The sequence below is a fragment of the Galeopterus variegatus genome, unplaced genomic scaffold (assembly GCF_000696425.1).
Source record: "Galeopterus variegatus unplaced genomic scaffold, G_variegatus-3.0.2 Scaffold6503, whole genome shotgun sequence".
Classification (NCBI taxonomy): Eukaryota; Metazoa; Chordata; class Mammalia; order Dermoptera; family Cynocephalidae; genus Galeopterus; species Galeopterus variegatus.
Genome location: NW_007732614.1, coordinates 102,937 through 124,340, shown reverse-complemented (window position 1 = coordinate 124,340; position 21,404 = coordinate 102,937). Strand labels below are relative to the sequence as shown.

At 51.4% G+C, this 21,404-nt stretch overlaps 1 protein-coding gene across 1 annotated transcript in view; it reads right to left on the bottom strand.

Moving 5' to 3' along the window:
- Positions 1 to 1,589: 1,589 nt before the first annotated feature.
- The window catches only part of LOC103606339 (polypeptide N-acetylgalactosaminyltransferase 9-like), a gene marked incomplete at its 3' end in the record, with an annotated part of 104,906 nt that continues 85,091 nt past the window's right edge, over positions 1,590 to 21,404 (bottom strand). Inside the window, exons 3-6 of the mRNA XM_008590954.1 lie at positions 9,554 to 9,720; positions 7,596 to 7,770; positions 3,050 to 3,247; positions 1,590 to 1,660 (exon numbers count right to left, since the gene is read on the bottom strand). Coding sequence (XP_008589176.1) covers positions 1,590 to 1,660; positions 3,050 to 3,247; positions 7,596 to 7,770; positions 9,554 to 9,720 — 611 coding nt within the window. The remainder of the gene's footprint in view (positions 1,661 to 3,049; positions 3,248 to 7,595; positions 7,771 to 9,553; positions 9,721 to 21,404) is intronic.

Below are 21,404 nucleotides of genomic sequence, written 5' to 3'. Positions count from 1 at the left end.
CTCTGTCCTGGGAATTTCAATATGAGGTGGAGGGCAAGTGTGACCCTTCACCCCCTCAACCTCGTCCAGGGGAGACGTCACATACTGTCTGCCCCAGCCCCCATCGTCACATGCTGTCTGCCCCAGCCCCCATCGGCTCCTGTGCCAACTTTCATTCCGACAGCAGTTGCATCTCCCCTGGCGCCCTCTGTGGCTCTGTGTGCTGCCGTTCTTCTCTGCCGCCTGGAGCCACGCTGCCTCTCACACATGGCTGCACGCCGGAGTCACCCAGGGCCCCCTCTCAGAGATTCTGAGCTTAAATGGCATGGCACGCCGCTTTGGCACTGGAATTTTTTTTTAGCATTTTATTTATTCATTAAAAATAAACTTCTGGGGGTCAAATGTACACAAAATGAAATGTATCCATTTAAAGTGAGCAGTTTGACCCATTTTGATGGATGGACATGCCTGTACAACCCATCCTAGTCCAGGAGAGAACATTTCCTCCCCCTGAAATTGTCCTGTGCCCCTTCCCAGTGAGCCCTCTTGCCCCCCGCCCTCTGCCTCTTGCAAGCACTGATCTGCTTCCAGTCATGGGATTAATTTTGGCTTCTACAGAATTCCATGCTCAGCGTCACGCAGTATGCACTTTTTTGCATCTGGCTTCTTTAACTCAGCATGATCATTTTGGGTTTCATCCACATTGATAGGTGTAAATAGTCTGTTCCTTCTTATTTCTGAGAAGTGTTATATTGTACGGATTGACCACACGTTGTTTATTGATCCACCTGTCGACGGACATTTAGGTCATTTCCAATTTGGAACTACTGTGAATAGTGCCGCTGTGAACACTTGTGTGTCAGCCTGCGTGAGGATGTGTTTCAAGTTATTTTGGGAAAACACCTAGGAGTGAAGTGGCTGGGTCTAGCAGGAAGTGTTTTGCACCTTTACAAGAAACTGCCAGTTTTCCGAAGTGGCTGCCCCAGTTTCCACACCCACCAGTGACATCTGAGAGTTCTGCTCGTTCCAAGCCCTCACCAGCTGCTGGTGAGTCTTAGTGCTGTCGGTCTGGCCACTTTGGCCACTCTCGTGGGTGTGCAGTGGTACCTCACCGTGGTTTTAATTTGCATTTCTCTAGTGACTGACTGTGTGCAGCATCTTTTCGTGAACTTGTTGGCCACATGCCTATCTTCTCTTGTGCAGTATCTGTTTAGGTCGTTTGCTTGTTTTTTAGTTGAGTATTTGGCATCAGCGTTTTTAACAGCTCCCCAGTGATGCTAACAAAAAAGCAATTTGGGAACTGCTGCTTCCCAGGACTCAATCAGGCCAGCTATCCCTGCTCCCTGGTGCAGCTCCGGGCATCCAGAGCCTGCCCAAAACCGCGGGAGATGCCTCCCATTGGGTTCTCTGAATTTCACTAATTCGCAAAACGTCAAACACAAGGCATTTGTTTTGCTACTAATTGGGGATTATCAAGTGCATTCTGAGTGTAGAAAAATAAACTTCGTACCATTATTCCCCACTTCAGCAAGCCCCAGGGGTCCATCCGTGTGCTCTGTGAGTAGACAAGCTCTGTGCCGGCTTTTTCTTGCAAACCCCAGTGCCCTCACATGTGCCCCCGGAGCTCACTGCGGCCACGCCGCCCAGCTCCCGGGTCTCTGAGGAAACAGCCGCGTGGCACCTGGGAGGCCGAATGTTCCAGCTTTAGGAGTCTCTTTAGTCTTACTGTTTGGAGCATTTTCCTCTGTGATAGAGGCATTCTTTTCCTTCCTCAAAATCAGTAAAGTATGGGGTTGGGGCTAAGCTATTTCATCTCATAATGCCCCTAAGTGGACTGCAGAGCGTTCAGGCTGCTCAGAGGCTTAATTTATCCCTGAGGGCTCTTTGTCAACCTAGGGCAGGTGCTCACACCTCATCCTAAGACACTGTGGGCAGAGCCCCAGGCTGGCACGGGCTCCCCCGATGGGCTGCCCACCTGCCTGGAAGCCCCCGTGATACCCTTCTGATGGGAGAGAGAGAACTTTCAAAGGTGAAATGATGGATGCTCCCAGCCACTCATGAGCAAAGAGGCCTGTTTCAGCAGGGACACACCAGTTTGTCCAGGTGAGGTAGGGAGCAGGTCTTAGCCCAAGGCCCCCCTGCCAATCCAAAACCTCTATGGAGACACCTGGCAAAGGTTGGCAAAGGCTCTAGGGGTCACCAGAGTCTGAAGATGTACCTTCACTCCAGGAAAAAACACCTCCACCCTGGCTGGGTCTCCCGGAGGAAGTGGGGGGTGTCACTCGATGGTGACGTATAGATTTTCCAGGGCCTCATCAGACTGGGGGATCTTGGGAAGGGGGTGTAAATGGCAAAGCTCAGTTGGTGATGGGGATGGGTTAAGCGAGCCAGGTGTAAGAAAACTGACCATGCAAGTATGAAGGCCGGGTGTCAGGTAGACGGCAGGGAGCAGTGGTGACTGTGAAAAACCGGAGGAGGCACAGCCTGTGTACACAGAGGCCACTTCTCAGCTCCAGCCAGAAGCTGCCTTGGGGAACAGGGTCCAGCATTGTCTAATCTCCCAGTTTTTCAAAAGATGCTGACATTGTGTGTTTTAAAATTTTAAATCTCTGCTTTTTTACGTTTAAGGAACTAATTTGGATTAAAAATAAATGCCTTTTTGCAGGACAGTCTGTGGGGTCAGGTTAAACAGGTGTGGGTCTGTCTCTAGCGCATGCGTCTCTCGGTGTCAGGGAGGTACTGCTCTCCCCTCCTGTATGCGTGACTTCCTGTGTTGCTGCCTCCTGTCTTCTCCCTCTTGCTGTCACTGTCTCTCTCTCTTTGCCTTCCTCTCACCCCATCTGACCTTGTCACTCCCTCTGGTCACAGCTCTGAGCTGGCCTTGCCCAAGTTTCCCCGTCACCTTATCCCACCACACACCTGGGACCCCTGCACCGTCATGACCCTCCCTAGGGCTGGCCCAGCCTGCTGCACTGGGGTACATGCATCTTCTAGTCCTCAAGCCCACCATGGGGCCACCTCCCACCCACTCACTCTCCCTGGCCCCTCTTGGGGCTGGGCCACGGCTCACCTGATGGGCGCCGACTCATCGCCACGGTCCAGCCAGTCCTGGGGCGGGATGATGTACATGCACCAGAGGCCCCAGTTGTAGCCGTGGGCCGCGTTGGCATACTGCTGCACCTCGAACGTGCTGTACTTGATGTTGTCGATGGCTGGCAGGATGATGCGCCGGCGGTCCTCCCGGATCCGTGTGAGGGCGGGCTCAGCCCTGCGGGGAGGCACATGTGGCCTGTGAGGAAGGGCATGGATCCTGGGCCCCACCCATTCCCTGAGGAGGTAGGGGGTCAACTGTCCGCAAGTCCAGGGCCCACACCTGGGTCTGAGCACCAGCCCAACCACCCACCTGCTGAGCTCCTGACTCGACAGCTTCACCTCTGGAGGCCTGGGGACCCTCTCAGCTGTGGACCCATCATGATCAAGGTCCCACCTCTCCCAGAGAAGCCCACACCTGATGATGGATTGACACTGGGGCATATGGACATCTGGACATTTTGGCTCAATCTGGGACATCTCTGGGGGCTGCTCCCCATGCAGTCAGCCAAGTCTGCCGCTGAGCCTCGCAGCCCAGCCTCTGACCAGTCCAATCCTGGTTCCTTGCCCCCGTTTCCTGTACTGTGGAAGGTACACATATTTTCAGGTATTACTTGAGGATTTTTATGTGCCACACCCTATCTAACAAATCAGAATATATTCATGAACTAAAAAAGAAAAAAAATCCATGCCTCAGGGAGTTTATAATACATTGGCTAGAAAGGCTACCAAGCACTATTGTGCAGTGCACAACCTACACAACAGTATACAGTGGCCCTGACTGAGTTGGAATGGAAGCAGACAGTAATGGACAGGTAAGGATATCATAGATTAGGTGATAGGCATAGTGGGGACAAAAGAGGCAAGGTAAGGGTGATTAGGATTTGCAGATTTAAATAAGGCATCTAGTACTTGCATAGGGCAATGACCAGAGGGAGGTGTGGGAGGGGGGCTGGTGGGTGTCGGCATGTGCTGGAGAGCTGGCCAGGTGGCTGGAGGGAGAGATGGGGGCAGTAGTAGGCAATGAAGGCACAGAAGACAGTGACCCGAGGGTATGAGCTTTCTGCAGTGACCTCCATGGGCATTAGCTCGGCTGGCTGACTCGCTGTGCAGAGGAGCAGGTGCAGCCTTCACCCTTGGGGACTTCACTGTCTACTGCAAGGACAAGATGTCCCACAAAAGCCATCCAAGCTGGCATTCACCTGGGGTCAGAGCAGGTCATATTGACTCGAGATCCCAAATGCTACAGTGAGGGATAGGAGGGCCTACAGCAGATTTGGGCGACTTGGCCAGGTAGGGACAGCGTGGGGAGGGGCGAGGTCTCCAAGCCTGGCTGGTGAGGTCCACGCAGCTGTCTTCACACCATTCTTTCCATCCTGAGCAAAGCCCTAGGATTCACCTGCTTTCCAGCTTCATGAGGAGGATGAATTAATTACTGTTAGCAAAGTTCTTCAGATACAAAAAGATCCCTGCAAATGCCATGCTTGCTAATAAGGCAGCATCTTTAGTGGAGGCAATTCTAGGATGGGGGGTGCTATTTACAGATGGATAACTCGGCTTTCAGTTGTGAAAATTAAAGTCATACCAGTTTAAAATTGCGTTTTGATGTGACAGACTTGTGGCTCTCCCAAATGCCTCCATGCTTCAGGGAGCTTATGATATATCAGAGAGACTAAAAGTCTACCAAGTGCTGTTGTGCAGTGTGCAACCTACACAACAGTATGGAGTGAAACATTACCCGGGCAGACAATGGTATATAATTAATGTCACAATATGTTAGAAGGTGGTGGATCTCATGGGAGTAGCAGAGGAGGGAGAGTTGGGGGCCTGACCCTCAGAACAAACTCGAGGTCCAGGGGTGGCTGAGATACCCCGAGGAAAGTGTCAGGAGCATGAGGGGAAAGCTTCCTCTCACAGCTGCACCTGCCTAAGAGATGCCTGACCTCTGCATGCACCAGCCGAAACTGTTAAGAAAACCATGAACTTTGAGAGACCCCAAAACACCAGAGCCCCATGGGACCCAGCCAGAGACCCAGGAACCTGCACAGAGGGAGAGTCCCCTACCCAATCGCCTGCCTACGTCTGGGCTCCTGGCAGCCCACCAGTCCTTAATAATCACATCTGCACAACCCATCTCTGCAGCACTGTTTACAGCCCCTCATTTTCCTCAGGGGGCAGTATCACAGTGAATTTCTAGTTTAGTTTCACAGAGTTTTTAAAAGAATGAGTCAGGAGAGTTGATATAAATACCCCAAGCTTTCATTTCTCTTGAAAATGGGGCAAAATTGCCTCCTGGGTGGCTCAGCTGATGGGCACTGGGGCCTGGCCCTGGGTGTGGGGCTTGCCCCCCTGTTCACTGTGGACCCCCTGTGTGGGTTTAATTTAAGGATTTGGGATGAGATCATGCTGGATTGCCTCTATGGGCCCTAACTCTAATGACAAGGGTCCATATAAAAGAAAGGGAGAAGCCACATGATGTCAGAGGCCGAGACTGGAGCAGTGCGTCCACAGCCAAGGAGTGCCTGGGGCCACCAGAGCTGGAAGAGGCAGGAAAAACCCTCTCCTGGAGTCTCCAGAACAAGCCTGGCCCTGTCACACCTTGATTCTGGACCTGTGGCCTTCAGACCTGGGAGGGCATGAACTCCTGTGGTTTCAGCACAACCCCACTCCATGTGGTCCTTTGTTCGGGTGGGTCCAGGACACTCCTTCCCCCCATGCTATTCTGTCCAAAGCTTTGCGCACTCCCCTATCATCTCAGACCCGAGGTCGTCCCCGGTGTCCTGGGGTGCAGTCCCAGCTACTTCCTTATCTGACACACGTGTAAATGGTGCCGGCTTGTTCCAGTGGCTTCACAGACAAAGCACACTGAATCCTGGCAACAGTGGCACGTGAGCTTTCCCTAAGACCCCACTCGACAGGTGATAAGTGGAGCCCACACAGGGGCCATCAACTGCACATGTGCGCCAGGTCCATGAGTTTGCGTCCTGCCTCCCATCCTCCGCCTCCCCACCAGGAACTGTGATCTACTCCTCCCTTGTCCACAGCAGGCAAGAGCCCGGGGGGTTCCCAGCAGCTGGCTGGCCGGAGAGGAAACAAAGGAAACATGTAAGGAGCCTGCGAGCACCGTGCAGAGGCTTTGAAGCGCACCCCTGCTGTTCTGTGAGCATGGCCTCCTCTCTGGGGCCCAGCTCCTGCAGGCACCAGCCCGAGGACATCCTCAAGCAGGGATGGCTAGGGAGAGTCTGCCCCTAATGGGGATACCTACTTCCCCCTCGGATCCCCTGTGGACCTTTTGCTGGACAAATGGCACTGTTCTCAAGGTGTCACCTGCGGCTCTTGAGGATCCAGAGCTCTACCTTGAGCAAGTGTGAGAATCCCCCCAGGAGGAGTCTTGAGAAAACTCAGCCCCCTGGGCCCACCCCACAGGCTCTGGGTCACACAGACCCTGCGTTCTGTGGCTCTTGGGGAGTGAACACAGCTGGTCTGGAAGTGAGGAGGACAAGTCCCTACCCTCCTGGAGCAGAGGTCCCTGCCCAGGACTGGAGCCCAAGCACTGCTGGGGTGGGGTGAGGGTCACCTCCAAGTCATCCTGCACACCTGACTGTCCAGTGACTGTGGGAAACCCCTGCCACCCCAGCCGCATCCCCTCCAGGTTTCTCATTAGAATCCAGTTCTTCCCCTGTGTGGAACAAACATGGACACTTTGATCTAGAATATTCCATAAGGACAAGAAATTTCTTCCAACTTGTGCCAAATGGCTTCTGCCTCTGGGGTGCTCAGAACCCACCTCTAATAACTGACAAGACCTTAGAGACCACAAGTCTACATAGCAGGCAGCCTTGCTGCAACCTTGTATGCGTTCCCTGATCTGAAGTCCCCACTGTGCATGTGGGCATCGTAACCTGTGCCTGCTAGAATTACAAGGCGACTCAAATTCCTCTGGGAACAGATGGGTACAGACAAGCCTCGCTGTACACACTGGGGCTTCCAAAAGATGCATCCTTATGGGAACAGGCTGAGGTCTACTCCCCACCCCACCCAGTGGTTTCTGTGTTCAGGAGCTGGATGCAGAGAAGCCACACGCTGGTCTCAGATGGCTCCTGCCCCCATACTCTCCTGCAAAGCAGATCTCCAACCCTGGTGCTAACCCAGTGGCCAGGCTGCAGGTGGTGTGGCATCCCAGGGAGGGGACTATAACCTGTGCCTGCTAGAATTACAAGGCGACTCAAATTCCTCTGGGAACAGATGGGTACAGACAAGCCTCGCTGTACACACTGGGGCTTCCAAACGATGCATCCTTATGGGAACAGGCTGAGGTCTACTCCCCACCCCACCCAGTGGTTTCTGTATTCAGGAGCTGGATGCAGAGAAGCCACACGCTGGTCTCAGATGGCTCCTGCCCCCATACTCTCCTGCAAAGCAGATCCCCAACCCTGGTGCTAACCCAGTGGCCAGGCTGCAGGTGGTGTGGCATCCCAGGGAGGGGACTGGCCGAGACCAGCCATCCAGCTGCCCCTGGCCCTTACCAGCCTGTGTTGAACTCGACGTGGGCGTCGAAGAAGCCGACGACAGGGGCCGTGGCGGCCTTCCAGCCCTGCAGCCGCGCCCGGATCAGGCCCTCCCGCCGACTGTTGCGCACGATCTTCACCAGGCCTGGGTACCGCTTGTTGACGTACTGGTCTAGGTTAAACTTGAGCTCCACTGGAGGAGAGAGGCAGTGTCTCAGCAGGCAGTGTGCATGGGGCACCCCCAGCCACCGAGACCCACAGGTGGTATGTGTGTGCCCGGTCCCAGTCAGTGTTTCATGGTGTTTATTGAGGACCTGCCATAGCTGGACATGACTCAAGGTACTGGGGGCACTGCAGATAGACAAGACCCCTGGCCTCATGCTGCTGGTGTTCTGGGAGAGGGACGTTGAGCACAAACACAGACAAGACCCACTCAGGAGGGGCAGGTGCTGTGAGCACAGGAGAAAGCACGGCTGAATTGTTCAGCCATAAAAAGGAATAAAGCCCACTGATAGATGATGGATAAAGAAAACGTGGTCACAGTAGGATGTGACTCAGCCTTAACAAGGAAGAAAACTCTGACCCATGCTGCAGCACGGCGAACCCTGGAGACACCGTGCTGAGTGAAATAAAGCAGTCACAAAAGGACAAATACTGTGTGATTCCACTTACAGGAGGTCCCTAGAGTCGTCAAACTCATATGGACAGGAAGTAGAATGGTGGGTGCTAGAGACTGGGGGAGGGGGAGGGGGGGTAGTGTCTAATGGGGACAGGGCTTCAGTTTGGGAAGATGAAAGGTCCTGGAGATGCACAGGGATGGCGGCTGTACAACAATGAGAATGCATTTAATATGCTGAACTGTGCACTTAAAAATGGTAAATGGTAAATGCTGTTGTGTATATTTTACCACAATTTTTTTAAAAAAAGGAATGAAGTATTGACAGACGCCACAATGTGGATGAGCCTCCTAAACCTTATGCAAAGTGAAAGACACCAGACACAAAAGGCCACGTGCTGGGTGATCCCATTCACCTGAACTGTCCAATTCAGGTAAGTCCACAGGGAAAGGTGCAGATCGGTGGTTGTCAGAGGCAGGGTGGGGGTGGGGGGAATGACACTTAACAGAACAGGGCTTCCTTTTTGGGTGATGAAACATTTTAGAACTCCACAGAATCGTGGTTGCACAGCTGTGAATGTGCTAAATGCCACTGAATTGTCCATTCTCAAATGGTCAATTTTCTGTTATGAGAATTCCAACCCAGTACATTGTTTTAAAAGATGGATGGGGCACATATAAAGACAGGCAGGCGTCTACTGGAGGGAGCTCCCAGCGGCCGAATGTGGGCATTTGTTGAGGGCAGCCCTGGTCCCAGGTGGGGCTCAAGCCAGACCAGGCCATCCTTCCTAGGAGCAGCCCTTCCCAGACGTGACCCACCCCTGCAGTGAATGTGGAAGCGGGAGGGCCGGGCCACGCTCCTCCAAAAGCATCAGTACGGGCCCTTCACAATGTGGACGCTCATGTGGATGGTGCTGCTGCAGGACCCTCCTCCTGCAGGAAGAGCCATGTCCCCCTTGACCGTGGCCGCAGCCCCACAACACAGCACCTCCTGCCTTTAGGAGAAATTGGGAGGCACCTCCTCCATTTCCTCCATTTCCTTACTCCTCCCCAGGTGAGGAGGAGAGGCTGGCATGGTGGGGAGCCTAGGATACGTGAGTGAACATGCACAGGGGGACAAGCCAGGAAGGACCCTCTCCTCAAGTTTCAGAGGGAGCCGGGCCCTGCTGACAACTTGATTGTGAACGTATGGCCTCCAGAACTGTGAGAGCATGAGTTTCTGTTGCTGTAAGTCCCCATTCATGGTCCTTTGTTGTTGCAGCCCTGGGAAGCTACCTCCACACAGAGCCCTGTCCAAGGCCACAGGGTCTGCATGGCCAAGTGCAGCACTGTCCTCCCGTGGCCTAGGCTCCCCACTCACCATTATCGCTGTTGTCGTCCACCAGGATGACCTCCTTGAGCAGCTGGGAGGGCGTGTGGTTGACCACGCTGTGGACGGAGCGCAGGATGACTGACAGGGCTTCGTTCACAAAGATGAAGACCACGGAGACCTGCGGCAGGTCTTGGGAGTAGCTCATCTGTCTGCACCTGCAAGAGACACGGATTGGGGGTGTGGCCAGGGCTGGGCCATAATGGGGTGCCTGGAGCCAAAGTGCCCCTGCAGGAGGCCAACTGGATAAGTTCTAGATCCTATGGCCAATGAAGGAGGAATAGCAACGCCACAAATGTAAAACGGCCAAAACTCGTGTGAGAAAACCATGTGATCACATTTGTTTTAGAAGTTGCAGGCTCCCATGCTCTGAGCCTGAGCTATGCTGTGTCCCTGCTGAAGGGTGGAGAAGCTGGAGCTTATAAGGCGTTAAAGTCCCATTGGCACCACACCAAGCCTTTCTCCTCTAAGGCTTGGAAGAGAGGGGAGAGGGGAACCGTGTGGTCCAGTGGATGGACCTGGGATGACCGAGCCTGGCCACACCATCCCCTCAACTCATCCCAGCTCTGGTCATGCCCTGTGGTTGTGGAGCTTGCCTTGGATTCTGGACAGGCAGTGTCACCTAGGGTGATGTCCTGCCCCCAGCCAAGCGTTATCACCTGAAGTTAAGTCCAGGTAGACAGTAAAAGACTGCTCATCAAGGTGGAATGCAAACATCACAGAAGGGTTATTGAAATGGAAGAGACGTCCGCAAGGGAAAGCCTGGCTGCTGGGAACCAGAAGTAACAAATGGCCTCAGCCAGAACTGAGAATTGAGGGGTACAAGACAGAGGGATGGAGCATCCTTCTTCCAAAGGCCTTATCTTGGAGGTAGGGGTGCAGGAGGAGAGAGGTGGGAGCAGGGAAAGCAAAGTATTCAATGGGATGAGGGTAGCAGTGAAGAATAGGGGGTCTTGGGGGTCAATGACCAAAGCTGCATTTTTAAATGGTCATTAAAGAAGGTGTATTTGCTTGTGAGTCTGAGGGAGGCAAAGGCTGGTAAAATAATGAAATTAATTCACAAGGGAGCAAACAGAATGAATAGCAACTTAGTAAAACTGTCAGAAATATAGAATGGATAAAAGAGGAAAGGAAAAATAAATAACTAGATAAAGTAAGATAGAAGGAACCCAATCAAGTTTGTTGGCCACTATAATAAATGTAAATAAACGAAATCTCTCCTTAAAATGGCAGAGGCTATTCAGTTAAGCACGTATATGTCACACGTACACACACTCCTTCGTTTGTTTATAAAAAGCACAGTAAAAATAAAGTGATTTTTAAAAGGTTGAAAACATGATAAAATGGGAAAAGAGATACCAGGCAAATAGTACAACCACCACCACACCAAAAAAAACCAAACCAGGAGTGCAGCATAAACATCACAACTGGTTAGAAACACTGACCATGATAAAGAGGGTTGATTCTGCAGGAGATAAAATAGTATTACATCCTCATCATAAAGTGCCCTGACAGCTAAGTACATGAAGGAGAAACCATTGGGAATGTAAGCAGAATTCAATGAAAATACAAGTGTACTAGCCCACCTGACAGAATTGGAAAGACTTAGAAAGTAAGATCACAAAGGCATTATACAATACATACCCTCATTCTTTCAGGGAAAACATATATTCTTTTTCATACGCCCATAGAACATTTATAGAAAGGGATCATGTTTTTGCAACACAGACAACCTTAGCAGGTTTTTTACAAAGCAGAGATTGTGTGGGCCAAGCCGGCTCCACGGGTGATCTGTGTGGTCACAAGGGCCCCTCCATCCCGTCTCATAAGGACATGATCCTATTGTATGAGGGGCCCACTCTGCTCATCCTAAGTTATCACATCTACAACAACCCTATATCCAAATAACGGCATGCCCTGAGGTCCTAGAGGTTAGGACTCAACATATGGACTTTGTAGGGGGACGATTCCGTCTATAGCACAGCGATGCTCACTCCACATGTGGAGAAAGAGTTGGTATCAAAGGGATCATCGGAATTCCTGGGGGCTGAAGCTGGACACAGATCAGAGTTGCTTTGGAAAGAAATTAATAAGGATAATAACTAATAACAACAACAGCAACAGCCAATAGTCCCACAGCACTTGGTGTGTCAGCCCACCTCATCCTCACAGCACCCAAATATCCTCCAAATATCGCCATTTTAAAGTTCAAGAACCATTCCCCCTCAAGCAGTGAGTGCCAGTGTCGGGCTTCAAATCCAAGCTGCAGGCTTTGGGGGTGAGATGGAGGGTGGGAACTGCCCCAGCGCAGCCCGAGAGCAAGGAGCGAGCCTCCCGACAGAAGGCTGCTCCCTGCCAGGCTCGCAGCTGGGTTTGGAGTGTCCAGCACGACTTTCCGGGGGACGATTGCTGTACATCACCTCGCATTGATATGGGCTGCAGCGGCCCAGCCAGGGGAATTTCACCACTCACAATAATGCTTTCTGAAAAGAAGACTTTACTCCATTTTTCTGTAGAGGAAAAAACTTGGAAGGCACAATTTTCATGAATTTGTAAAATGTGTAAAACAGGAAAAACACCTTGAAGAAGGAAATACATCTCAAGACCGACTGCAGGAGCAGTGACACGTAGATGTTTTTGTGGGGCAGAGGCATTCTCGGAGCCTGTGGAGGGGGTGGGGTGAGGCCCCTCAGAAAGGCTGTGCAGTGCTCCCCACCCACCCAGCTGGCCTGTCATAGCTGGCTGCTGCCTGTCCTGTACCTTATGCCCTCCACCTGCGTGCTCCTGTAGGGTCTGTGCCCCTCCATCAGACATGAGCCCCTACAAGCAGCCTCCTTATCTATCTTGTTCACTGCTGTACACCAAGAACAGAGAGCTATGCCTGGCACACAGCAGGGCATAATAATAAACACTCGTATAACGAGTGGGTGAACAAACAAACAAAAGGGGCCCAGCGCTCACCAGCATGGCCCATGAAACACTCATGAGCACCTCCCAATGTCTGAACACGCAACCCCTTATCATAGCAAAAGCAAACGTCGCATCTCGTCCGAGGAGTGGAGAAAGCTGGCTGACTTTGGGGGCGATGATGGACTCCCAGCCCTTTTATCTCCCTCCATTTCTAGATTAGGAGGCCAGAGGACCTCTTGGGCTTGGCCACTGGACTATGTGCACCTGTTCTAAAGAACTTTCAACCAGCAAGAGCAGATTATGTGTGGCGTGATATTTCTGGGAGGCAGCAGCAGAAACAAGAGCTTTCCCTCTCCCGGGCCCCCCAGACTTTACACAGTGGGGAGGGGCAGAGAAGCCCCATTTCTTATCCACAAGACACCTGTTCTCGATGACCTTCCATTTGATTTAGACTTTTGCTGCAGGTAACTGGCTCTTGACCCCAGGATATTGATGGCCTTTTATCTACTGATCTCTGCAGCCACTTGCTTTATAAACATGCTGCCTTCACAGGGTGGAAGGCGTGTTTTCTGCAAGCTCGTCACCCCCGCTGGTTGGAGAAATGGATACAGAGGAGCTCCCTGAGCTACGGGCCATTTAGGGGAAGAGCACAAGGCTCCAGAAGCTAGCAGGGCGATAGAACCTTCCAGATAAACTCTCCATTCCCTGCTCAGCAAGAACATGGGTGTGGAATTAAATGACTCATGAAAAGCCAACTGGCTTAAGCCAAAAGGAGATGTATTGGCTCATCTTAGGAAAAGTCCAGGGTGTGTTAGATTTCAAGCATAGCTTGTCCAGGGGACCAAAGAATGTCAGCAGGACCCGGTGCCTCTCTCTTTCTCTCTCAGTTTCACATCTTGGGCGTGGGTTTAACCTCAGAAGAGCCTGTCCTCTGGGCTGGAAGATGGCTTTACTCCAGACCTTACAAGACTCAAGGGCAGGGAGGAAAAGCCCCTTTTTACTAGGACATGCGGGAAAAGTATCCCTGTATCTCGTGGGCTCTGACTGGACAGTGTGACCTCCCCTGAACCAGTCGCTGAGGCCAGAGGAAGTGGGCTGCTCTGATTGGTTTGTGCTTGGATTGTGCCATCCTTGAGCCCCAGATTTGGGCTGTGGCATATCCCCAAGTCCATGCTGAGGATGGGAGGACTGGTGGCAGTTCCTGGAAGTAGGGCAAATGGACCAGTAGCCAACAGATTATCATCATGATGATAGGTACCAGCCAGGGTCACATCTGCGTTCCAGTCCAGATTCCCCCCACAAGCCAGATGGATAACCTTGGGGCCAAGCCTCAGTTCTCACTGTGCGATGGGGATCATCACTGTGTCTGCCTCACTTGTGGGAGGCTTAAATGAGATCATGCTGAGTACATTATGAACATTCAGGTGAGAACTGTTTTTATTTAACTCTGTGTCACCACACTTGCTGGTCACTAGTCAGACAGCAAATGGAAAGAGAAAGGAGACCGGGGTAAACATTTTCCAAATCTCACTTCTCTGCCATGCTAAACCCAGACCCATGAAAAAGATAAAGGGGCCGAAAACGAAGATTCCCTAACATGTCCAAAATCCCCTTCAATGGGGAATTTTCAACCCCTGGCATCTTCCTTCTGTGACTCCTGTGGGATGAAGGGGAAGGTGGACGGCACAAGTGACTTGGCTCTGGGGTTTTCCGTTTTGAAGAGTCTTTCCTTCTGTAGTGGGTTGAATAGTACCCCCAACCCCGCAAAAAAGGACCTATGAATGTAACCATACTGGAAATAAGTTTCTTGGAAAAATATAATTAGGTTAAGGATCTCGAGATGAGAATATCCCGGACTGAGGGTGGGTCCTAATCCAATGATGGGTGTCCTTAAAGAGAAAGCCTGAGGGAGATTTAAGACACAGAGACAGGAAAGAAGGGCGTGTGATGACAGAGGCAGAGACTGGAGTGACACAGCCATGGCCGAGGAAGGCCAAGGGGCGCCGGCAGCACCGGGAGCTGGAAGAGACCTGGAGCAGACTCTCCCTCTGAGCCTCCAGAAGGAACCAACCCTGCCAAGCTTTGATTTTGGACGTCCAGCCTCTAGAACTGTGAGAGAATACATTTCTGTTGCCGTATGTCACCCAGTTTGGAGTCCTTTGTCCAGCTGCCACAGGAAGCTGATTCCCCTCTGTTCTTGGACAAGTGACCTGGAGCTCAGCTTCTGCAGAGGTCTCTCTAAGAGCACAGCTGTGGCTGCTCCCGTGGTCTATATGTGAGTAGCCATCAAGTCAAGCAGGAGTGACATGTGGAGCCATCCTGAAGCCCCCTCTCTAGTCACCTCCTGTTGTTTCTGCTCAGACCCTCAGCCTTGGAATAGAGATGCACACAAGACTCATGACATCTCTGGCCAGACTCTGAGAATAAAAAGTCATGTCATCACTTCAAACTGCCAAACACAACCTCCACTCAGGGAGGAAAAGCATCAGTCCCAGGTGGTGACCCAAGTCTGGGAGCGATTTGCGGCTGAGCACCCCGTCCTGCGTAGTGATGAGGAGGATGCGAGAGAGTGAGCTGGAGGTTGGTCTCCAAGCAGAGGGAAGGGAAGTGGGAAAAGCCCAGCTTGTCCCAGAATTAAGACACCTGTGCCCCAGAGCTTGACCAGCCAAGAGACAGGGCGGGAGACAAGGGAGGACAGGCGGCAAGGTCAGGCCTCACAGGCCCATAGGACGTGGGGGCAGCTGGCTTTTGTTTTAAAGAAAGGGACCCACTGGAGAAGATTAAGCATGAAAGTGGGATGAGCCTATCAAGATGCCATGCTCTGGTTTCCTTCAACATATCTGCCGGCCTGTGATGTGCAGGCCCCAGCACACAGCAAGGACAACGGCCCACGTCCCTGCTCCCACCCAGAATGGCGAACACGATGAACGTGTAATGAAGGACCCAGTGGTGCTCGACATGGCCAAGATGCACTTCTTCCCAAACTGATGTAGAGATTTCACACAATCAAATATTTTTTTTTTGTAGAAATTGACCAGCCAATTCTAAAATTCATGTGCAAATGGAAAGAACCTAGAAGAGCCAAAATAATCTTGAAAAAGAACAAAGTTGGAGGACTCCCACTACCTAAAGTTAAGACTTAGCTTAGAGCAATGGTAATCAAGACGGCGTGACACTGGTGAGAAGCCAGACGAATGGACAGAAAGATGAACTGAAATAGACAAAGACAGTGATGTGGAGGAAGATAATCTTTCAATGAATGGAACTGAACAACACGCACCCAAGTGCATGCACAAACATGGACACACACGCACACGAACACACGTGTGTGCACATGTGCACACACACACACCAGGCAGACAACAAACACTTCTCATGTGGATAAGTGTACTTTGATCCATACCTTACACCATATACAGAAATTAACTCAAAACGGATCATAGACCTAAATGTAACAACCTAAAACTACAATTCCCAGAAGGAAACATAGGAGAAAATCTTTGTGACCTTTAGTCAGGCACAAATTTCTTACGCATGACAACAAAAGCATGATCCAAAAAAGAAAAGCAGATAAATTGGACTTTAATTTTGATAGTTTTTTTTAATTAAAATTTTTAGTTATCAAAATTAAAAACTTCTGTTCTTTGAAAAAACTAAGTAAATGAAAAGACGTGCTGCAGCAGCCTGGGAGAGAATATTTGCAAAGCACATATCTGATAATGACTTTTATCCATAAAAATAAAAAAATTATCAAAACTCAACAGCAAGAAAACAAATAAACCAATTTCAAAATGAGGAGAATTGGGCTGGCCCGGTGGCGCACTGGATAGTGCGCCTCTTGGGAAGCGCGGCGGCGCTCCCGCCCGAGGGTTCGGATCCCACGTACAGACCGGTTCCCGCTCACTGGCTGAGCGAGGCGCGGGAGCAACACCGAGGCTTGCGATCCCGTTGCCGGTCCCCGGTCCGGTACGGGGGCAACACTGAGGGTTGTGATCCGTTGCCAGACGCGGAAAAAAGACAAAAGACAAAAAAAAAAAAATGAGGAGAATATCTGAACAGACACTTTGCCAAAGAAGATATCCAAATGGCCAATAAGTATGTGAAAAGATGCTCACACCATCAGGGAAATGCACATCAAAGCCACGGAGGAATACCACACACACCTATCCGAATGGCTAAAATGAGACACAATACATGTGCTGTGGGTCAGGGTGTGAAATGGCGCAGTCACTTTGGACCGCAATATGGCAGTTACCTTAAGAGTCAAACACGTGGATATTTGAGCGTGGAGTTCAGGCTGGCGCTGGGGCTGGATATGCATTTGGAGTGTCTGCATGCTTGGGAAGGTATTTCAAGCTATGGAACAGATGTGCAGATGGAAGAGAAGGGATGCCAGGACTGCGCTCTGGGGTGCACCTACATGTAGAGGTCTGAAGAAGGAAGGGAAACTGTGGTCTGTGAGGCAAAGAGAGACCATGGTCTGTGAGGCAGAGGACATTGAGAGTGTGGGGCCCTACCGTCAGGAGGCAGGTGCCACCAACCATGACAGCCCTGCGGCAGAGGAAGACGCTGGCTGGAATTTGCCACTGGATTTGACAACTGGTGACCTTGACGTGTCTGACTTCAATGAGTGGTGGGTTCGATACCCTGAGTAGGAGAAGCATCTTCTGAGGTGCTGTTCTACCACGTGGACCAGAGAAAGAGGTCGGGGAAAGAAGCGTGGAAGCCCAGTGACATCTTCAGGGTGAAAGACGTCATATCACATTTGCATCCATGGGGACAACCCCGTAATGAGGGGGACTGTGATGTTGGAGAAAGAGGGGAGGTGCTGGGGGGTGCCTGTGAACAGGGGCCAGTGCAGGTCCCCGTGCCTGGGGGAGGAGCTGGTCTTATCCTGGAGCAGGCACTGCCCCTCCACAGGAGCAGGCAGGATGGCGGGGGGCTGTGTAGGGGGCAGTAGACAGATGTGGTTTCTGCTCAAACACCAAAAATGACTGCAAAGAAAGCTGGTGTCGGTTCCATGGATTTGGGACCAACACTGTGGCTGCCTTGTGCCCCTAGAGAGGGATCATGATACAAAAGTGTCTGTGATGTGCTCACCTGGGACAGTACAGGGAGCTGAGGTGAGATTCTGGCCCCGATGACGCAACTTCTGGTTTTCTAGCCAACAAAATAGGCCTGGTCTTTCCAACCCAGCACTCGGACAGGCTAGAGATAGATTTATACTGCGTCAGGTCAGTTACCTGAGTAACTTAAGCTCTGTCTGTGCTATAAACTTAGTTTGAGTGCTTGGCTTACATGGAGGGACCTCTATATGATGGCCTTCCTAGATAACTTCTCCATTTTTCTATTTCTTCATGGTCGAGAAGAAATTCTTCCTATGAAATATGTTTCCTGAGATTGTTTTCATTTAGTTCTTCTAACAAGAACAAGTACCATTTAGGGACTAGAAAATTGAAATAGTATCACATCACATCTATTATAGGATCTAGTGCTGAAAAGACATCTTTTGATTATGGCCGAGACCACTGTAAAATATGAAACAGATAAAGACAGAGCTTGGCAAACAATGAACACTCTCATCCCAGATGTGAGTGAGAGAAATTAAATTGTCATTGCAGGGACCAGAGGGCTGAAAACAAGCAAATCAGTATCTCCCTGAAACACGATCACTGAGAACCTCTGAAGGCAAAGGCAGGTGCAGAGCCCTTGGGCTTCATGGAGCTCCGGGTGGGTGGGGAAGAGGAGGGGCGGGAGCTTGTCAGCAACACCTGGCAGGTCACTGTCACCTTTGTGCTCTGCAAGGTGCTACCTGGAGACAAAACCCAGATAAAAGAAGAGTTCAGGGGAAAAGCGATGCTCCTGAGAGAAGAGAGCAGAGGAAGAAAAGACCTTGTCTCCTTGTGATGGTGAATTTCACGTGCTAACTCGACTGCACTAAGAGGTGCCCAGGAGGCTGGTAAACCGTTACTTCTGGGTGTGCCTGTCAGGATGTTTCCAGAAGAGATTAGCATTTGAATTGGTGGATGGAGTAAAGGAGACCTGCCCTCACCCCTGTAGGTGAGCATCATTCAATCTTCTGGGGCCCAAGCAGAACAGAAAGGCAGAAGAATGGTGAATTTTCTAAGGAGTACAGTCGGGTAAAGTGGGGCACGGCTCTCATGACAGCCAGGTGCAGGTGGGCACAGCTCTCAGGACATCCAGGTGCAGGTGGGCACAGCTCTCAGGATGACCATCTGCCTGAGTGGCCCTAGATGAGCCCTGCCAGGAGGCAGGAGCTGGAGGACCTCTCCGTATTATAAAGTAAGTACCCCCTTCCCCCATCTAAGGTCCATCTCTCCTCTGATTTGCCTAATCTACTTCTTAATGGGACATGTATCAACTCTCAAGGTGGAGGACCTATGTAGTGCAGGAGAACCTAGGCTTCCCCGAGGCCAGGCTGCCAGGAGCCCACCACCATGAGCTCCGAGAGCTGCCATGCCCTGCAGCGAACATGACTGCTGCAAGTTCCCTTCTCACTGAGCTGCTCGATCAAGGCTCAGGCTCCCAGCAGGGACTGGCTGAGCCTGAGTCCCAGTCCTCCAACAGCTCACAGCTTCCTGGGGCCCAGAGAGGCCTGGCCTCTATGGTGGCAGGCAGCCATGGGGAGAGGTTGTCAGGAACCCCCCCCCCGACCCCAAAACAACCCATGGCAGGGAGACTGAGGCCCTTAAATAGGAAAAATGTACCAGATGTCTGATGGTTAAAAAGGAAAAGGAGCAGACCATGATGAGAGACAGACTTCTCTCAAAGCACAAGGCATATATTTTTCAGCCAGGGTACATTGGAAATATGCCTGAAATCTTAAGAGCAAATTCTCTCTCTTTTTTTTCCTTTTTGTCTTTTTTACTGACCGGTAACGGGATCGCAACCCTCGGTGTCGCACCCGTACCGGGGACTGGCAACGGGATCGCAACCCTCGGTGTCATGCCTGTACCGGGGACCGGCAACGGGATTGCAACCCTCGGTGTTGCGCCCGCACCGCGCTCAGCCAGTGAGTGGGAACCGGTCTCCACATGGATCCGAACCCTCGGCGGGAGCGCCGCCGCATTCCCAAGCGCCGCACTCTCCAGTGCGCCACCGGGCTGGCCCCAAATTCTCTCTTTTGAGAAGCATTCCCTTATGATCTCTTAAGAACCACTTCTTTAAACAAAGCTGCATCTGGAGATTTCTATAGCCCTGAGAGATTCCAACTTCAGAGATTCCTTTCATGCGGGACATTTTGGCTGTTTAATATTCTGTGTTAAATTGGTTCTGGCCACACTGAATGGCATTATATTGTTGTTGTAGCTGTTATCATTACAACAATGTACACATACAGCTAAAAAAATTAAAGGATCCCAAAGAGCGAATATCACCGAGCGCCCTCCTGGCGATGCCCGTGTTTGCCGCCACATCACCTGAGACTGTTTTGCCTCAGTCTTCACAGAACCTGTGGACTGGGACTTGGATGATGCCACTGCTTTTCTCTGTCCCCTGAGAACATTTGGAGAAGTGGTTCTGGGCCACCAGGAGCCGGGGATCCAAGGCCCAGACCCTTCTGCTTTGCCATTTGCCAAGCACGGAGTCCACATCCAAGTCTGAGACAGCAGCTCCAGGCCCAGCCAGCGGGAGCCAGAAAGGGGAGGAGAAGGCCATGCCCGTCCCCGCAAGTCCACTTCCACGTCCGCCTATGTCCCACTGGACCACACGGCCAGAGCTTAACCACATGGCCAAGGCCAGGAGTCCCTGCAAGGGATGCCAGGAAAGGTAGTCTTCATACTGGCTTGGGCCAAGCTAAATTTTGGAATTCTATGAGGGGGAAAGAAATGGAGATAAGATGGGGTGGAGACAATAGTCAGTCTTTGCCACATACAGACACAGAGAAGGAGGGAGAGACAGACAGAGAGAGATGCAGAGACAGAGACAAAGAGAGAGACAGAGGGAGGGAGAGAGGGAGGGAAGGAGGAAGGGACAGAGACAGACAGACAGAGACAGGATAGTGGCATGTAGCCCTTTTAAGAAGACCAACCTGGGTGGGAGCACACTGTCCCTCTCTCCACCGTGTCCTTATCCGTCCCGTGACACATGCTTATGTCACTCCTTCACACGCTTCTATGTTTCTGTTGTCTGCTTCTCCCAGATTTCTTTATCCCATTTTTGAATTTTTTTTACACAATAAAATGAATAGATTGTCTTCTTTAGAATAAATAAAACTATGGCTATGACAGATAAAATGAAATGTCCTTTGACGACTGCCACCAATCCTCGCTCCTTCTCCCTCCCCAGAGGTGACACTGATACGAGTTTGACAAATGTCCTTCCAGATCCCTCTCCATAGAATATGCAATTTGGAGGTGGCTTTTTCCTTCCTAGATGTAAACGGTGTCATCAGAAGTCATGGCTTCATGGCTTGCTGTTTGGATTCAACGTGACACCCAGTGATGCACCTGTGAAAGGATGCTAAAAGGGGACTGCTTCAGGCTCCGACCTGTGAGGTCCCGAGTCGGCAGGTGCCAGCTACTGACACAGCCTGCGGTGGGTGCTGGGCCAGCTGTGCAGGACCCACAGGAGGCTCCCAAACCGGAAATATCAGAACTGCGGAGAGGGGGCTCTTCCTTGTTTGCCCTCTCTGTACCATGTGCACATGTTACTGCAACACAAATGACAATACAATGCAAATCAGAGTTCTCTGAAGAGCAGCTCCTGCACAGAGAGACAGTGGCATTGGTCTTCTGAGCCTCGGGGATGCCGGCAGACGAAATACCAGTCAAACAAGACCTTTCCTACACCCTCACTGGCCCCCTCCCAGTGCTGCAGGGGTCAGAGGTGGCAGGTGAAAGTGGGGGGGCAGAGGAGAGAGAGGAACCTACCACAGTCCTCCCCACTGCTGGTGGCCTCCTTAAAGCTGTCC